Source organism: Osmerus eperlanus, chromosome 11 (genome assembly GCF_963692335.1).
Source record: "Osmerus eperlanus chromosome 11, fOsmEpe2.1, whole genome shotgun sequence".
Lineage (NCBI taxonomy): Eukaryota > Metazoa > Chordata > Actinopteri > Osmeriformes > Osmeridae > Osmerus > Osmerus eperlanus.
This window is the reverse complement of record NC_085028.1, coordinates 9,588,530-9,606,881: the sequence shown is the minus strand read 5'-3', so window position 1 is coordinate 9,606,881 and position 18,352 is coordinate 9,588,530. Positions and strand designations below refer to the sequence as shown.

Genomic DNA, 18,352 nt, shown 5'->3' with positions numbered 1-18,352 from the left:
CTGTCAATGAGAACCACTAGACGCTACTGTTCCTTTCCCCCACCCTTTGTGGTTGAAAGCTCCTCCTACGACAACAATAGGAGCGTTCATCTTTCTTTTTTTCTTCTTCCTCTCACATTTGCGTTCTCATAAATAAGTTCTATCTTCTCATGCTACCGTGGGGTTAGAGTGCAGGAGCCTATATTCAATAGTACAAACTGGTTCATTATATTTAGGTTTAAAGGCTGTGACTATCGTGGATTGTAGATGACTTTCATTTGAATTGTTGCTGTTTTATGCATGTGGACAGGTGGTGCCCCTACAAAAGTAAGACGTTTTGTCTAAATGTTGTTCTTTCTTGTCTTAGACTCCCTTGAGCTTATTACATGATGTGAGACTTACCGTATTTTCACAAAGTTTTCCAGGCGGTTGTCAATTTGTCATTAGACAAATAGAGAAATTGAACAGAAATATGAACTGAGTTTAAAGATTTTTGATGGATTTTGATTGTGATGTGTACTGATGACCATACATTTTGTTTATATTCCTTATTTTCTTTGTTTTGTTTCACAGACAGACAAGAGTCCACAGACCCTAAATTTTGTTGCAGTGCAGATCACACATGATTAACACACCTGGATGAGTCAGGACAATGCCTGAATGAGCCATTCTAACAACTGTACGAGCCCGACTTCAAGTGAGTTACTTTCGCTGAGTCAGTGACCATTGCTCCTACCCTTGATAGAGTTTGACCTTATTAACCCTTGTGCTGCCTTCGGGTCACATGACCCAAAGGTTCATAACGAACCATCGTTGTGTTTACCCAATTTTACCCAATACAAAAACTAATAAGAATAATTTTCTTTTAACCTTTGCAATGTGGGGGGTCTGAGACAGCCCAACGGTTAAAAGAAAATGCTTCACTTTGTTTTTGTATGAGGTAAATTTGTCGCATTACGACGGTGGGTCACAATGACTGATGGGTCAGAATGACCTGAAGATAACACAAGGGTTAAGACCGTTATAATAGTTTTTGTGATAATTTCATAGGAACACTGACAGCTGCGTCCGTTCCTTCAGATATGGAGACCTTGGGCATCACACACTACATCCTCATCGGTGTCTCCACCATTACCATCCTTGCTCTCATTGTACTGGGGAGTCTGTGGTTCAGAAAGTAAGATAGACATAGATAGAACCTTTGCTTCCTAAGGGGAAATTGTAAAAGAGTAATACAACTCTGAAGGTGTTTCTTTTCTGTGGTAATTTATGGTTAATATTTTCATATATTCAAGTTGGAGATGGTACAGTCCTTCTGGAAAATGTCCTATTCAAACTTTTATTTGGTACACGAAAGACCTAGTATACATGTTAGCCAAATTACTTGGTCCATATCTCCATTGTCAGGTATCGCTCCTTGGTTCAGATCATTCGGGATTTACGGGGTGCCAGGTCAGTGGTAAACATCCCCCACCACGACTATCCTGTCCTCTCACCCAGCACTCTGTCGCCCACGTCCTTCGAGGAGAGCCAGGGAAAGGGAAACTCAGAGCAGACACCACTGCAGAGAAACAAGAATAAGTCTGTCTCAAGACTGCCATGGAGGCAAGTGCAACAGGTATGGCTGCAACACTAAACATTTGAACATGCCACTGGAACAACAAAATGTGTGGTTTTACCTCACCTTTATTCTTGTCAGGACTGGGAAATCCTTTATGTGGTTGAAAATGTACTAATACTTTATTGGGACAGTGTATTCAGTGCTCACTTGGATACACTGAAATATTTGTATTTCCAGTCCACTATAGGCTACTGTTACATATCATATCAACAAAGAGAAAGCAGAGAGAATCTCAGAACAAAAGTGAAGATAATATAAAAATATATGTTAGAGCTTGTGTGTTAACAGAACAAAGAATAATTATTGTCATCAGGATTTTAAGATTTTGCTCATCCTTTTAAAGGGGAAATAAAGTAGTACGTTACGGTGAAGTGTATCAAAGAACCTTTAACTCTTTATGGGTCAGTAAGCAGCCTAAGATCTTGGTAGGAGGCTTATTGGCCATTTTATGTCTGGAATGAGAATAGAGAGAGATACTGTGCTGTTTTAAATAAATGCATTTGTGATGGATTTTCATTTAATGCAAAGCACTTTGGTGATTCTGTTCAATTGTGCTATATAAATAAATGTATTTACAGTATTATATTGGATACACCTTAAGTGTCTGCTTTGACCCAAATCTGGTTCTAACTATTCCAGAGTCCGAGGTTTAACAAGTCAGACTTGAGCTTGCTGCAGCTTTTAAAGGCAGGCAAGGAGGGCGTGTTCTACAAGGCCAAGATGAACCGTGGAACCTGCAAAGGGCACGCCATGTTTACCTGCAAGATCGCCAAAGAGGGTATATAACCAACTTAGAACTTAGACACAAACAGTAATACATGATAATAATGATAATAATATGTACAACTGTTGATTACTGAAACAGCTTAAAAATAACTTTTGCAGAATTGCTCATTCTGATGTCAAAGCCTCAAGTCTGGTTTAGGGCTAATGTTGGTTGGTCTGGTTTGACACATGTAATACCCATTGTGTTCACAAGGTGTAACCCCTAAGCGCGTGGAAATGGAAGTGACGATCATGAGGAAACTGGTGCACCACAAGAATGTCCTCCAACTGCTCGACTGGAACTCCACCGAGGGTGAGAAAGATGAAACATCTTTTACTTTGCATGTCAGAGTTCTCTCTGCACTTATGAAGATGGCTGACACTACATCATAGAATTTCTTCTATTCAAAAACCATCTTAATCTTGATTGTTTATCTCTTCAGAATGTGTGTGTGTCATGGTTTTGTCATGTTATTCCAGAGCCCTATGTGTTGATCATGGAGTATGTGAGCTATGGGACCCTGCGTAGCTTCTTGCAGACCCACAAAGAGAGACTGAACTCTGACCCCGAGCTGCAGAGCCTACTCACCATCACCTCCTATCACATTGCGTTAGCCATGGAGCACCTACGCTCCAAAATGGTACCCCAGTTATACCCTCCACACTCACGCAAACAGACTTATTTCTCACAATACCTATCTGCCATCTAGGACAAGCACTCACAAAGGGAGGTCCATGCAGTCATACAGTTCCACAGATATAAGGAAAGAAAGATTAAGTATGTGTTCCAGGTGGTGCACTGTGACCTGGCCCTGAGAAACATCATGGTGGGCAAGTTCCCCTGGGAGGTGAAGGTGGCTGAGTTCGGCCTGGCCAGAGACCTGACCCGTATGAGGAGCCGACACAGCAGCCACGGGAAAACCTCACGGGTCAGAGAATGTGTCACATATCCATATAGTACTCTATATGACATCATGCTATATGATGATCTCTGTTTGTTCAATCTGTTCACATTTTATCCAGTTTAACAGGTGTTCTATATTTATGGTTCTGACTCCAGAACTGTTTCCATATGATATCTATTGTTCTGACTGACTTTACCATATCTGTGTAGGTGCGTGTACCCTTGCGCTGGTACCCCCCTGAGTACTTTCGAAACCATTACTATAGCTTCAAGGGGGACGTGTGGGCCTTTGGCATAGTGATGTGGGAGATGCAGACATTTGGTGAGTTTATAACATTGGCTGCAAATTGGCCACCACCATTTTTGAACAAATTACAAACTAAGATGAAATAATTACATTTTCGTCATATCCTGTGATCTTTAGGCACCTTGCCCTACCCAAATCTGGAGAGTTCAGAGTCGGTGGTGTATTACATATGTGCAGGACACAAGAACACACAGCCTGATGGCTGTAGGCCAGAAATGTGAGTGCCATGAACAGGCTGGAGAAGCACCAACCACTAAACAAACAGTAAACCATGCTAAGGTTGGTTTTCTGTTCAGTGATAGAATGTGCTATAAAGTAGACACACAGCTAATTATCAGGTGATCTACTTACTACAATGTATTTGCTAGTATATACATTTCCTAATAAGGGGATGTTAAGGCTGATAATTTCTCCCACATGGTTATCCTGGTATTGTAACCCTCCAATGAAAATACTCCAGACTCCAGATAATGCATGACTGTTGGTTGGAACCCTACACATCCAGACCCTCCTTCACAGACATTGTTAGAATCCTGGAGGACATTATTGACAATGATTCAGTAAGCATCCTTCCATCTCTCTGTACTGCACAATTACTTGGAGAATACTGGTATTCTATAGGCAAATAACAAAATATTGACAAGGAATAATCTCCGTTTTATGACACCCTGTCCCACCCTGGCGTAGGCACCGTTTAAATGTCCCTCTTCATTGCAGGATTACGTGGATGTAGAGAACCCAATACTTTCGTCGGCGACAGAGACTGACAACCACCAATGTGTGTTGCTGGAATTGAATGAAGCAATTGTTTAACTAAAGGAAACCTTGTCAGAGAGCAGTCAGTAGGCTAAATTGATATGATGTCTGTCAAAGGCTGTTAAAGAAAATGCTATTTGGATGTAAACGTTGATTGCCTGCAACTAGAAATGGTGCCATTGTCTCCTGTATTTGAGGAATTGCGGTTGGTCTATAGGAAGAAAATCGAAATGACAATGACAGCAGTGTAAACTCCTTCTAACAATATTATTGAGAAACATCCTATCTGAAAATAAATACAGGAAATATTTCACGACCGAAAGCTTATATATAATGTGTAAAAAAAAGTTGGGTTGTTTATTTAATTAAATAAATGTACTTAATGCATTCATTTTGAAATATTTAAATGTATTGTTCACGATCTTAACAATAGTTTTGTGTAGCGCGTAGTATTTAGGTCGTAAAATAAATTATTAAAATGAGTCTACTTTAGTAATTGTATCTGCAGATCTGTCAAGTTCAAATTCCAAGTATATTTGCCAAGACGGAACCCCTTCTGCGTACAAGGCCTACCGCCCTTTTCCTGGATCAACCGAGAATAGGACCAATACAATCACACCATATGACATGTGGTACAACGACACAGCCAATAGCGTTGCTTCGTATTTCATTCCTGTCAGATTTTCCTTTTCCATTCTAAATACAAGTTTGTAAATCACGAAGGACAATATGGGTATTCGCATATTAGAGATTATATTTTTCTTTTATTTCGCTTCTCACATTCCTATCACAATCTTCATAGATTTCCAAGCATTGCTGCCGACCAATGTGTATCCTCAAGCGGTAGGTGTTTGACGTCTCTTGTATTCGCGATGTGATTAGGCTAGTTGTAGTGCAACGTGGGTCTACAGCTGGCCTCAAACTGTGTCTCCTGTCTGGAACATTGAATAAGCTACATATATATATATAAAAAAAGAAACAAACACACAACAGTTATCTCACTGGATCATATTGTTTTAAGTTTAGAATGTATTATTATATATTTTTCTTTTACAGTTGAAAGACCTGCTGACATGGTATGCAAATGATTTTAAAGACCCCATGATGTTGGATCCCCCCGTCTGGTTTAAATCGTTCATCTTCTGCGAGGCGTTGGTGCAAACACCTTTCTTTCCCGTTGCTGCCTATGCTTTCCTGAAAGGTCGGATCATGACTTAAATACAAAACCCATTGTTTATCATATAGAGAAAGAAGAAAGAAATCCTGAAACATGGAAAGAAATTGTGTTGTAACTAGACCCTTGCTTTTGAACATGTTTTGTAGGAAAGCCCTACTCTTCCCTCTAGTGGATGTTAGTCTCAGGTGCATTATGTGTACACTATTTACCCAATTGTGTTTTATAGGTACAAGTACCATTTTATTTGAGAATGACCAGTTTTATTAGGCCTATAATAAAAAACAAGGGTTATTTCAGTACACAGCTATTACACCTAGATTGTTTGTCTACTTTTCTTCATACCACATAATCACAAAACACTGCATCGGTTGAGTTAGGGTTGTGGTGTTCAATTGCATTTTCAGTCTAGTTGCAGAGGTATAAAGACGATTGGCATTTCTATTTCTGTTGATCAATACCATAGATGTTAATGCATCAATATTTTTTCAGGAGGCTGCAAGTGGATCAGGACACCAGCCATTGTGTACTCCACTCATGTGGCTACCACCCTGGTCCCCATCCTAGCACATATTCTTTTCTTTCCTTTCCCCACCAAACCTAACCCTGGACCCCAGACCATGCAGGAACGCTTCACCCTCGTGTCTATCTATGCCCCTTACCTCCTGGTTCCTCTAATGATACTGTTGACAATGCTCTTCAGCTCCACCTACAATTCAAATGGACAGAAAGGAAAGAGCACCCCTAAAACCAAGAAGATCAAATGAGATATTCTGAAAGGACTGTCTTCTCAGTGTGGACCTTAGCAGTATCAGACCAGTCAATCTTACCTCAAAGGATGGTTATAAATGGTTAAAGTATAAAAAGTGATTTTACTGAAGCACTGATGATTCTATATAACATTGAACTTACTGTTTACTACACTCACTGTTCTATATAATTATAAAATACTGTAACTAAAACCCAGTGATGTATAAATAAAAATATTTCTATTGAATCAACCTGAACACCTACTGATGTTTTCAAATGCCCTTTCTCATTTACAATTTGTATGTTATCTCGCTGATTTTGTATAACCTTTGCCTAAAAGAAACTGAAACTAATGTATTTTCACAATGAAAGTACAGTCATAAATACTACATAGTTATTGTATTATCGTTTGTATCTGTTACTTTGTACAGGTAGGCTATAGCCTATGCATTGCATAATTGTCTCCGCCTATATGGTCTGCACATCTCTACATCAGCAACTGTCTGTAAGAGAAGACCTTCACTGAATTGCTCCTTCAATTTTTCTCTCTGATAGTTTTTGGGGGAGTTATCCTTGTCTTTGAGGCTTTAGGCTGGTTATATACTGTGTCGATTTGTGGGCATGAGAGTAGAACGCACGGAAAACGACAACATCGAAATAAATCCATTGGTCATTGTCATGTGGAAAGTTTGAACTTCAAATATATATTTAACTCATGTTTCCCATATTAGAATGATGGATTTATAAAATGTACTAATATCAGGAGTACAGTAGAACAAGGTGACGGTTGGATAGACGCTAGATGGGGCTAAATCAGAACGAATTCCTCAAACAACCCGTAAAACAGGCCACTACTACTTTGCATGCAGGTGTCCCAAGACAAAGTGCCTGCAAATAATTTCAATTTTAACACGTAAAAAAAATCTTATATTGCAATGTATGACAGTTCAATCCACTTATTATAGGAGTAGCATGAAATAAATGTGTTAGCCTATGTCTAATTATGTCAATAACGTAGGCTATATTGTATTGTTCATTTATTCAGAGTAGGCCTACACAATTTGGTTGTAAATATATCACCTAAAATTGCAGTTTAAAGGGGTTTATAATTTGAAATGTGTGAACAGGTACTGTGCACACAATGGCTGTGTTGAGAACGAGAGCCGAATAACCAAGGACCTAACCTTACTGGCGGAAGGTAATCAAGACTACGCGGATGGATTTGATATAAATTCTCAGCACGGCACTACATAGGACATTCAAGATAGCTACACAGATTGAGACGAGAACGTTGTGACTAATCGAGTTAGCTATCATGTAATTTAAAGCGATCTGGACAATATAGTTAGCTAGATAGTAAATAGACAATTTAAAAAGTAAAGCGAGATACGTCTGAATGTGAATTAGAGACACTTCTACGGACAATTCCCTTTAATTGTCTATCTAACGAAGATGGAGATGCAAGGACGACTTTTTAAAGATGCCATACGGATTAAATAGTTGATTATCGTTCAAACGTCATTGTTCTCGAAGAAGAGAACGATAACAGAAAGAACCTCTTGCTTGACACGGAGGACGTGAAATAATTGTTATTGTGACTTAGAATTCTATTAACATCGGAAGCTCTGCGTATGTGTTTAGAGAAAAAAATAATGTGTACAGTAGTATGCTCTTCGTAACTGACGTGTTAGTTAATAATTTTAGATATGTAATATAGTGCTTTCTTGCTACCCAGATAGCAGTCTGTCTGCAGACATTAGTGGTAGCTAGCTCGCTAGCATGTTTGCAAGCAACAAAGGACAATATGACGCCTGTCAAAGATGCAGCATGTCCCTCTCAGACTAGATAGCTAGGTGTCTGTATGTGTCTGGTGGTTGCAAGCTAATTATCAAAATTATTGGCATCATGTAGACTGTCAAGCAAGAACGCTTTGAGCTGAACCATTGATGGCTACTAAGTTGAAGGTTTCTATCTTTGCGGTGCAAGTAAACTAGGTAACAGAGTTAGAATGACACTGACAGCTGACAACGGTGAACTGTCATTGTGTATCTTCGGATTGTGACTTTCTTCAAAGACCGCTATCTCGGATTGTGAATGCTACAGCGTGAAGCACCTCCAAACCTTGGCAACTGCGCTGGTAACCCACCGAATAATTTGAGGCTTCCTGCCTCCTTGAACGTGATCAGTTGCATCATATCCTGGCTTGTATTTATTACTCAACCAGTAAGTCATATCAGAGCAGGTGAAATGGCATGCAAGGATGACTGCCAGTCACTATGGAACTGACCTGTCTTGTGTGAACATCACAATAACTGGTATTGCTGTTTGACAGCAAAACAGGCAACGTTTAGAGGTGGATGCTTGCACCAGGATTCGTAAGAGCATCATTTGCCTACGCGCATCGCTAAAAAGGATCCTTCTTGAAAGAAAAGTGTACCTCCTTTGACAATGGAGTCTGTGGGAGACTTCGAGTACAGCAGGAAAGACCTGGTGGGACATGGAGCTTTTGCTGTGGTTTTCAAAGGAAGGCACAGAAAGGTAAATAGCAGTACCTACTATTTAAAGGTATCTTGCCTATGTTGCCCCTTCCCTTACCCTACAAGCTTAAGAAAAGGAAAAAACAACAACAATGTTTGTGAACTTGAATTCAAAAATGTGTCATAATCATCAGTTAACCAAAAATGCTAACCTCTATGCTACCTCGATATCTAAGAGATTGCGTTTCAATGCATGCTGTTTTGTTCCGTCAGCCTCCGATGATGAGGTGTGCAATGGGCGCATAGAAACGCGAGCCATCCATTCATGAAACCGATGACTCAATCGGCAGTAAATAACTCGCTGACGAGGGTGGAGAGGATCAAGTCTGGATGTTTTTCCCTCAACCTTTTAAGGAAGGAGAGCCATCATATGCCTATTTTAGACTTTATACAATATTCACCCCTTATAGTCGATGTACTTGACATTCGTGGGGCTATTTATAATATAAGGTAATCTCACATTGTTTGACCCCCCTATATTAGAGTGATAAATAACCATATCGACTGGCATGACTGTGATGTCTTAATATGTTAATTCATGCACAGGGAAATTAACATGAACGAGAAGTGGGCATTCTCTAAAGGCTCAGCTAAAGGACACAGTAGGGGAGAGTGTTACATATGAGACTGCTCCACATTCAATGTGATGCAGGAGATGAGGTCATCATAGCTCCCTATAGCCACAATAAATGTAGCACACTCAATCCATCAATGAAATCCATCATTTAGGAGCAGCAACAGTGGAGCTGTCTTTTTGAGGGATTTTATGATAGGTTATTGTAACATGGTGACAAAATACATTTCTACATATTGACAAATAGGCTACACCATGTTAGATATGAATTTGAATTATGCATCTCATGTCTATTTGTCCGTTTGTAGAGATTTATTTGAGCCTATACTGACCTACATGCTTATTTTGTTCTGTAGTCTTTCAATGTAATTTTGTTTCTGTATAGTCTTTTGAAATTACTACAGTTATATAGAGAAAATATGTAAGGTAACTGTACATTTTCTAACTGTGCAGTGCGTTGGTGTGTCCATCCACCGGTAGGGAGGTGCATGAGTTGGTTTAGAAGGACTTGGCATGTGACGTCCGTATTTAGCATATGTCCCTGCATCTGCATGCCACTTATTTATAGGAGTCTTTCCACCTAAGATGCAAAGACGACGGCAATGGAAGTGATGGATGGCCTCATCCTTTAAGCAGGTGACTCTCTTAGGCCTACTGTGTCAGAGACTACCTCTGAGCTCATTAAAATGGTCACATACATCCTCAGCTTATTATAGGTCCGTGAACATGCTAGGCCCAACTTTGAAGGGCACAACAAAAGTACAGTGGAGTTTGCCCAATATTGTGTTTTGTGCAGACTCTTTATGCTCTGTTCGTGGGTAGGGTTAGTGAACGTCATTGACTACTCTGTGCAGCTCCCACATAAGATAACAATACGATGTGTGCTACTAATAGAACAGTCTAGACTTGTTGAATTGAAATGACTGTTGAAGAATACAACAAGAAAACAACCTATCTTTGGTTTTACTATAGTAAAAAAGCAATACTATACAAATCTGTGTTTTTGATAAACACTTCTTTTAGCATCTTCATGCTAAAGTTGGTGACGCTATTCCATAATCAAATCATCAAGTGATCAATGAATCATCATTAGATGATTGTCTGGTAAAAGTGCATTCTCTGTGTCATTATGTGTCACTGGCATGCCACCTGGTCATTAGCTTGATTTGGTTGGTTGCAATCAATACCCCGCCCCTTATCTGCTCATCGCAATCACTTGATAGGCCAACGGAGTTGCTCTTTTGTATGAGGCATTTCGTTTGCTGCACTGCCTCTGTCCATGCTTGGGTGAGCATGCTGTCACTGGATTGGGGATGGATACTGATCGACCCACACACACACTCACACACATTCCCCTACAGCTCGCGTGCAGCCTTCTGTGCTAGGTCAGCGAGGCCAGTGGCGCTGTGAATTTGGAGTGCATCCACAGAACATCTCCTATTAACCTAGATTCATTTGTTTTTGTAGACATACAATTTCCCTCTGCCACTTTCCTGAGTGCTCTATGGATGAGTGGGGGCTATACACACAGTATCTTTAGGGTGATTTTAGTTGTCGTTACGCTACACAAGGAGGTGTTCGGCTCAATGGCAAAGTATTAATTTAGCACCGATATATGTAGGCGTATAGCCCTAGCTGGAGCTGCATGACTGATGTATTTCATGCATCTCCCCCCCCCCCATAGGAAATTCAATTTCTTCATTAGGGCAGAACTCGTGACAAGTAGAATTCTAGATGTCATTTGAGTGTTTTGTCATTCAGCGTCATGTCATAGCTTGGGTGTACGTTGTTCAAACGTCTAAGATTTCCTCTTTATCTCCTGATCCATCTCTTGGTGATGTTGTTATTGCCTGCTATTTTGTCTGAGCTTTATGGTAACACACTCTCTCACACATACACACACACAAACACACAGGGCTTGTTTAACAAATGGTCAATATTTTTGTCTCCCTCCCCACTCACTCCTATACAGAAGACTGATTGGGAGGTTGCCATCAAGAGCATTAATAAGAAGAACCTCTCGAAGTCCCAAATCCTGCTTGGCAAGGAAATAAAAATCTTGAAGGTGAGTTGCCCATATTGCTTAGGCCTAATTGCTTTATACTTATCTAGGAAACGTAGTTAAAGACTGATTTGACATCGACCTTGCATTCATCAACGTGATTGACGTCAAGGGCCTTGACTAAAGTCGATAAAAGTCATGTCAATGTTGTTAATGGCATCACTTAGACTTTTGTTTTCCTCCCTATTTTCCTCAGGAACTTCAACATGAAAATATTGTGGCGCTTTATGATGTCCAGGTGAGTTCTTATCTGCTTTCCATTGTAACAAGGTAGATTGAGTGTGTTGAAAGGTTGACTTGACTGTTTCCACAACAATCTGTTCTTGGACAATGTGTGCTTAGCTTAGTGCCAGACAGGCAGGAGGGTTACAGCTTTGTTTTGGACTTGAACTGGAATATATGGAGCTTCTCCAGTAAGGAAAAACTGGTGTATCTGGAAACTGCATCCATAAATACTTAAAGCAGGTCAAAAGGATCATTGATTGTGTTGATGCCTTCCAAGCTTAACACTACGCACAAATCTAAATGTTATGCGAGATTCCACCTACTTTGAGTCCTTAGTACACTGACTGGATGTGGATCAGCACATCTAGAAAATGTGTTTTGGCCTTTGTGAATGAAGCCCTTCATGAATGATATGGTAGGAAAATCAATATTCACAGTCTGAATATCTGTGTTAGTCTGCTTGTACGCTAATCAGTTGGTAGGACCGCCTAGCATATAGTTCTGTAGACGAGACATTGCTACATACTTAGTGTAACCTGACGGCTTAACGTGGATGTGTTTGCCAGACCCACCATAGCTCTTTGCAAGAAACTCATAGTACTTGTTTGTGGAAGAAATCCCTCTCATGTACCCATAGCAAGCTCCAGATGTGTGTGTGAGCTGTGGACACTGTGTAAACCATTAACTTGGAGCCCTGGTGGAGCTTGTGGACTTCCCAGTACATTACATAAGACTACCCACATGACACCACATAAATGGCCCGTGATAGACACCAACCAACCCGCATGGTTCAGTCCATGATCCTTCATCATAATTATTGCAGTGCTTCAAGGTGGATGAACAAAATGGCCACCGCTCAGCTATTTTGAAAGTGCATCTTAATATCCTTTTGTGGCGTCATTGGCTTGTGTGTTGTGAGATGAAAGGACGTTGCAGGGTGTTCTCGCCTGGTGTCAGTGGCTCTTAGTGAACATCACTTGTGTCACTCCCTCACAAACACCCAACTATGATGTTATCTCCACTCATCGGGGTCCAGGAAGCAACCAGGCTGTGAATAGCTGACCTCAGGCAGGGCCCCCTCTCTGTCCACTGTGTGCGAGGGCATGTGCTTCTTCCTTTGGTAGCACCATGGGCGGCTCCCTGCCTATTAAAAGCCACACACTAGGGTTCCCACCCTACAGGAAGAGATAAGCGAGGTGGAGAGAGGAGAGGGAGAGGAAGAGAGCCCTTGAACTGATGATCAAGCACCACCTACACAGTGGACTTCCTGTATTTACGTAAACCTTCCACTGCAACACTGCTGCTTGGTCCATCATGCCCTCCAACCTCTTTTTGTCCGTCCAGCCCTTCATCCATCCATCCTTCTACTCATCCATCCTTCATCCATCAATCCATCTACTCATCCCTCCGTTTACTCAACTGATGTAATCACCATTTTGAGAGCAGATGGCGTCCTTGAGTCACGAAGATGTAGTGCTGAATTAATAATATACCTCCTAAATGTTCCATACCGCGGTATTTGTCGTAACAAAACCTCCTCACATAACACTAGTTCATGCATTTGCGCTGGAACCAGTCACATCCGACTTTGCTCTACTGTGCCGTTTTTCTTTGGCGCCTCATTTAAAAAAATAGCACCAACCATAGCCTTGCTAAAATAATTAATAGACCTGTGGCAAATCCTTTTTACCTATCCTGACGTAAATCGGACAGAAATCCTTGTACAGTTTTTTTTCCTCTTTTTTTTTTTTTCTTGCTGCACCAGCCCAGCTGAAGAAGACATGTGATCTTTGTATGTTTTTTTGCGTATCTGTGAGGCTGCCTCTCACTCTTCCCAGAGCAGTGTGCTCCCCCTGGGCCTCTTTGTACTGGGCCATCTCGCCTCGTTGCAGCTGTCGCGTTTGGCATCGAGGTAGTAGGAGGCTTAGGGACTCCGAAAGGACACAACGTGGAGGGGGACTCTGGCTGAGACCTAGTGTTGCAGTGTGTATTTCCCATGATGGGAGTTAGTCCCTTCAGAGCTCTCTCTCTCTCTTTCTCACTCTTTCTCTCTATCTTTCAAGGGTTTCATTCAGTCTGTTCCTCTCCTCTTTGAGCCAATTCTTTGTCAGTTAAATGCTGACTTGCCCTTTTTTGATGGGCAGTCTTCTTCCTCGCTGTACGTTTCCCACTCGGTCCTTCCATCCTCTCCCTCGTCCTCTCTTTCTTCTCTGTTCATAGAAACAAACTTGGTTGTGTTGTTCATTCCCCTCTCAGTGACAGTGCGTGGTGTGTTGTGATCTGTTGGTTAATGGCGAAAAGAGTGGGCGGCTGTTGGCATCCTGCCTCTCTCTGTCTCTCCATTTCTCTTTCTCTGTATCCATGTCCCATGCTGTAATTATTTATTTTCCCCCTCCTTTTCCCCCCTCTCTGTCTCCCTTTTTGATAATTTCTCTCAGGTGTCTGCCCTGTCCTATCCGCTGTTCTGGCTGGTTTCACTTGGTTCACAGGTTGCCCAGAGCGCCCATAAACACAACCCTCCTTGTGTATTCCGCAAGGCTGAGGGTTCCAGAAGTGTCCTGGCAGTGTTTAACAGACGCTCTGCACTCTTCTCCCTAGGGAAGGACAAACAAACATTGGCTTTATTGAAAGCTACATTACAAGGTTGCCGTTGGGAAAATCGATGAATTCTCAGTGACCCAGACCGTTTGGGAAGACTTTGGTCTCTGCCTCCTGTCTCGCCACCATTGAACTCACTTTTGCAATAGCCTCAAAGCATACTGTGCTTTCTGCCCTTTCCACCCAATGTCCCTAGGTGTCTGTTCCAAGTATTAAGGACTGTACCTGGGATTTCTTTTGCTGATTACTTATAAAAGGCATTAAGCCAAAGACCCAGCAATCTGTGTTAGATTAATAAATTGAAAGAACTAAGATAAAGCATAAAAACTAGGTTTCTACGACTAACACAGTGGCTGCTGTCCCTACCATGGCACGCATCGGTGCCAGGAGGAGGACAGCTGGCGGGCAGGGACCTTTGTCCTCCATCCTGTGTAGTGTTATTGGGTCTATGTTAGGTTCCAGACCCTTGTTGGTTTTGTCAGCTCAACTGCTGAAATTTGACCTTTGACCTTTACCACCTTGCCCCACTTCTCCCCACTAGCACTCCTCCCCAGGATGAGTCTAGGATAAGAAAGCTCATGTTTATCCCTTATGCACACTTTGTCATCATAAATCTCAGATGCCTTATTGTTATAAAATCATAATTTACCATGATACTAATCTCAAACTTCCATTGGCAAAGTGTATAGCTATAACTAATTCATTTTATATGATGGAAAACCACTGTATCTGTGGTGGATTTTTCTATAGAAACCGTTTTTACCTGCCTATATAAACACTGACAATTATCTTGTTGTCGTGCAATTGAAGGCGGCAGTTATTGATGCTAACGTCATCAGAGGCCCATTAAGGCTATGTCACTTGTACTCGATGGCCATTAGAGGTTGGTGGAAGAGTGGCCTTTGTCAGAGTGTGAGGCCTCTCGTTAGCGCGGACCGGATTGCCCTTTCCAAGAGAGAGCGAGAGAGAACGCTCAGATCTCCATATGGGGTAAACTTGCAGGTAGGGGTGCACACACTCATTACACACCATATGGGTTCAATCATTCACAACTAGCACCCACACACACGCCAACATCACATGGTCAGAATCTAGATCTAGGTCACTCTTAAATCACTCACACTCTGTTTTAACACACACAGATACACGAGATACGGGGGTAAGCAATTTATTACCCATGATTCACATCTGACACACACACAATCACAGCCCACACTATTGCTATTTTTGGGCTTGTCTCTTGCCTCACACTACTGTGAGCTAATACCACTGTACAGTGGCTGTCAAAGCCACAGCATGGCTGCTCACAGTAACACATGGTGTGATTAAAGTCACTGTGCTGGCACTGAGTGGTTTGACTCATGGTCTTTTGTCTGGGTGATTTAGGCTCACAAAAGAGGTGAGAGAGCAGTTATCACATCTATGCATAATGTTGTATCCCTAACAAACTCCCTCTTGACAAACAAGAATGGACCAAGAGAAGCTCAATGGTTTTGAATGGAGCTTTGCCATGGAGGTGTAAAGCCTACTTTCAACATGTCGCTGCCCACCTCTCAATCCTGTTCTTTGGAAACATAGTGACCTGACTACTTGAATAACCATATGTTTTGACTGTTCCAAATCAGTCTTCTCTTGCTTTGATTCGCATTGTGACATCAACAACTCTGTTTTTCACGGGGCAATATACCCTACTTATTCACATTGGGGAATGTCCCTGTACTTACTGTAAGTCGCTCTGGATAAGAGCGTCTGCTAAATATTCTTGGAATAGTTACCTACAGTAACTATTCCAAGTTACTGTAGGTTGGCTTACCTTTTGTTTCACTGGGCCCTTACATGTCATTGTGTAGTTGTTGGGGGGCTAAGGTGTAGAAGCATTGTTAAGTCTGAGTGTGGGAGCATTGGCAGCAATGCAAGGATGAGAGGGCTTCTATAGAGCCTACGGTGCTCTGCTCATTACTTCTTTAATAACAGGCCGGCGCTAAACGCTGAGCTAGGCTACGTAACGCCCTGCAGTTCTTCATGGTCCTGATCTTTCTTCACGGACCTGATCTGTCTTTATGGTTTAGCAGGAAGCAGCTGTGCGAGACAGAGTTCTAATAACAGGGTTTGGAAAGTCTCTGTCTCTCTCCAGGCCGTACAGCAGAGCCCAGCTCAGAAGCTCTCTCGCTGTTTTAGTTGCGTAGCAGAGCAGGGGAAAGGCTGGGAATTGTGAAGAAGAGTTCGTTTTTTTATGCGTATGTGAAGGACTTAAGACAAACATAAACACACACCCACAGGCACTAAGATTTAATATACGCAAAGCAGGAGAGGGGAAAAACGTGACCGATACGAGCCAGAAGGCAACAACAGGAGGGAGGGAGCTTGGAGGTGGGTTTGTTTATGAAGTTGGAAAGTCACATGGTCAGGAGGCTGTTACGCAGCGAAAGCGTCCAAAACAAAACCTGAACTTCCTGAAGTGGAACACTATGTCCTAATCCAGAGAGGGGCCTCTCGTGTGTGTGCGTGTGTGTGCATGAGACATACAGTCAGTCAGTTGGGATTGACTGACCTCGTGAAAAGAGAAGAAAAATATTGGAGTTTTAGTACTTGTTCTGGAACAAATCAAAGTTTTCTTAGAAAACTAACTGGATGACTTTATGCCTGTTTTCAGTCAGACTTTTTTTCGCACCCCATTAAATCAAGAGGAATCCCCTGCATGTAACTGTTACACTCCTAGACACGAAGACAAACACATAGAAACAAGGGAGCAGAAAGGTGCTACTTATGTTTGTTCTATGTTTACCCCTGAAGAGGGGAACTGGGAATGATGTGTCTTGTGTTTCCTTTGATGTTTGTATACATACGCACTAACGCCTCAACTGAATAAGAGTGAACATAAAACCAACAGCTTACTATTCGACCTTCGCTGCGTATTCTTAGACCAGTGTACATCCAAGCCCTGAAAACACCTTGTTTCATTGTAGCTTTTTTGTATGAAACCAAAGCCGAGGAACTAAATGTAGGCTGTCGTTGTTTACTGTACAACATTGGCTTTTCATGGAGATTATGCCTCCACTTTGTAGTCATTGGCTTAAGTCTGGGGTCGGGACTGGGGCCAGGTGTTCCTCGTTAGTTGGTCTAATTTCTAATCGGCACTCTGGCCATGCGCCCTTTGACCTCACCCTGAGGGGCATCTCATCAGGACAGACAGTTCCTCCATTGGGAAATCCCATGTCTTTGTGAGGGGATTACCTCAGAGCGTGTTTGACAGCCAGAGTGTGTGTGTGTGACAGCCTGTCCAGTGCTTTGCCACTTGTATATTCACCCAATAATTCCCTGTGTATCTCCTGAATGAGCAAACACCTTAACAAAGCACCGCTTGCTCATCCACCCACATTAAAAACTATGATGTCATATCACCATTCAGATCCTGAGTCACACAAACCACTGCAGCTTCCGTCCATCTTTGAGTGTGTTTGTGTGTATCGAGAGGCTTGTGGTTCCTCAGATGGCTTCTCACTCTGAACTATCAGGATTACCCTCAACTAGCGTCACAAATGCCCGCTGGCCTCCTGCAAATGGAGAGGGCTTTTCCTAAGACCTCCACCTTTTTCTTTACTTTTCTTTACCCCCCCCCCATGTTTTTATGTAACTCTGCTCACTGTGTGGATGGATGATGCAACCAACACAAGACACCCAACACTACTGAGAAAAACTTTGGCATTCTAAACATTCTTTGGGAGAGTGTGTGTGTGTGTGTGTGTTAGGGTGGTTATGTTTTTTAAAATCTTTTCTCTTCAGCAACAGCATTTCTCTGTTCTATAGCCTCTCTGTTCCAGTACGTTTGTCTCCACCCTTGATCAAACTTTGTTATTGTCACATCTTTGGCATCAGCTCAGAGAGCTGGGTGACTAAGAAGTGGACCGGTCAGCAAGTGGATTGTGATTGTGCAACGCGGTATTTCATGAACATTACTTTAGAAGTGAATATGACGTTAACGGAAGTGTTTTATGATATTTGTTGTTTTGGAATAGAGAGGATTCAATGTCCCCACATCCAAAGGCTATGAGACTAACATTGTCATGCCATGTTCATTCCAACATGTTATATGGGAGTAG

At 41.8% G+C, this 18,352-nt stretch overlaps 3 protein-coding genes across 6 annotated transcripts in view; all 3 read left to right on the top strand.

Moving 5' to 3' along the window:
• The first annotated feature begins 133 nt into the window (after positions 1–133).
• On the top strand, positions 134–4,829 carry si:ch211-167j9.5 (fibroblast growth factor receptor homolog 1). Of its 3 annotated transcripts, none has more exons than XR_009931641.1 (12): positions 134–306; positions 553–676; positions 1,030–1,156; positions 1,387–1,597; positions 2,240–2,378; positions 2,580–2,678; positions 2,846–3,006; positions 3,157–3,294; positions 3,480–3,591; positions 3,694–3,855; positions 4,037–4,136; positions 4,294–4,331. XR_009931641.1 is itself a non-coding variant. In XM_062473711.1 (12 exons), the coding sequence occupies exons 2-12, from the start codon at positions 640–642 to the stop codon at positions 4,387–4,389; spliced, it is 1,290 nt and encodes a 429-aa protein (XP_062329695.1). In that variant the 5' UTR covers positions 134–306; positions 553–639; the 3' UTR covers positions 4,390–4,829. The 3 variants fall into 3 exon arrangements, 2 of the variants coding, with proteins under 2 accessions (XP_062329695.1, XP_062329694.1); XM_062473711.1 differs by having other exon boundaries at positions 1,060–1,156; positions 3,694–3,793; positions 4,294–4,829; XM_062473710.1 differs by having other exon boundaries at positions 3,694–3,793; positions 4,294–4,829.
• A 121-nt stretch (positions 4,830–4,950) lies between these two features.
• Positions 4,951–6,658, top strand: tmem97 (transmembrane protein 97). Its single transcript, XM_062473712.1, has 3 exons — positions 4,951–5,175; positions 5,389–5,533; positions 5,999–6,658. Exons 1-3 carry the CDS (start codon positions 5,062–5,064, stop codon positions 6,271–6,273), a joined length of 534 nt encoding a protein of 177 aa, XP_062329696.1. The 5' UTR covers positions 4,951–5,061; the 3' UTR covers positions 6,274–6,658.
• An 871-nt stretch (positions 6,659–7,529) lies between these two features.
• The window catches only part of ulk2 (unc-51 like autophagy activating kinase 2), a 30,496-nt gene continuing 19,673 nt past the window's right edge, over positions 7,530–18,352 (top strand). For both annotated transcript variants that reach the window (XM_062472239.1, XM_062472238.1), the window contains exons 1-3: positions 7,530–8,794; positions 11,340–11,432; positions 11,626–11,667. In XM_062472239.1, the coding sequence (XP_062328223.1) occupies positions 8,705–8,794; positions 11,340–11,432; positions 11,626–11,667 (225 nt within the window). In that variant the 5' untranslated portion in view covers positions 7,530–8,704. The remainder of the gene's footprint in view (positions 8,795–11,339; positions 11,433–11,625; positions 11,668–18,352) is intronic.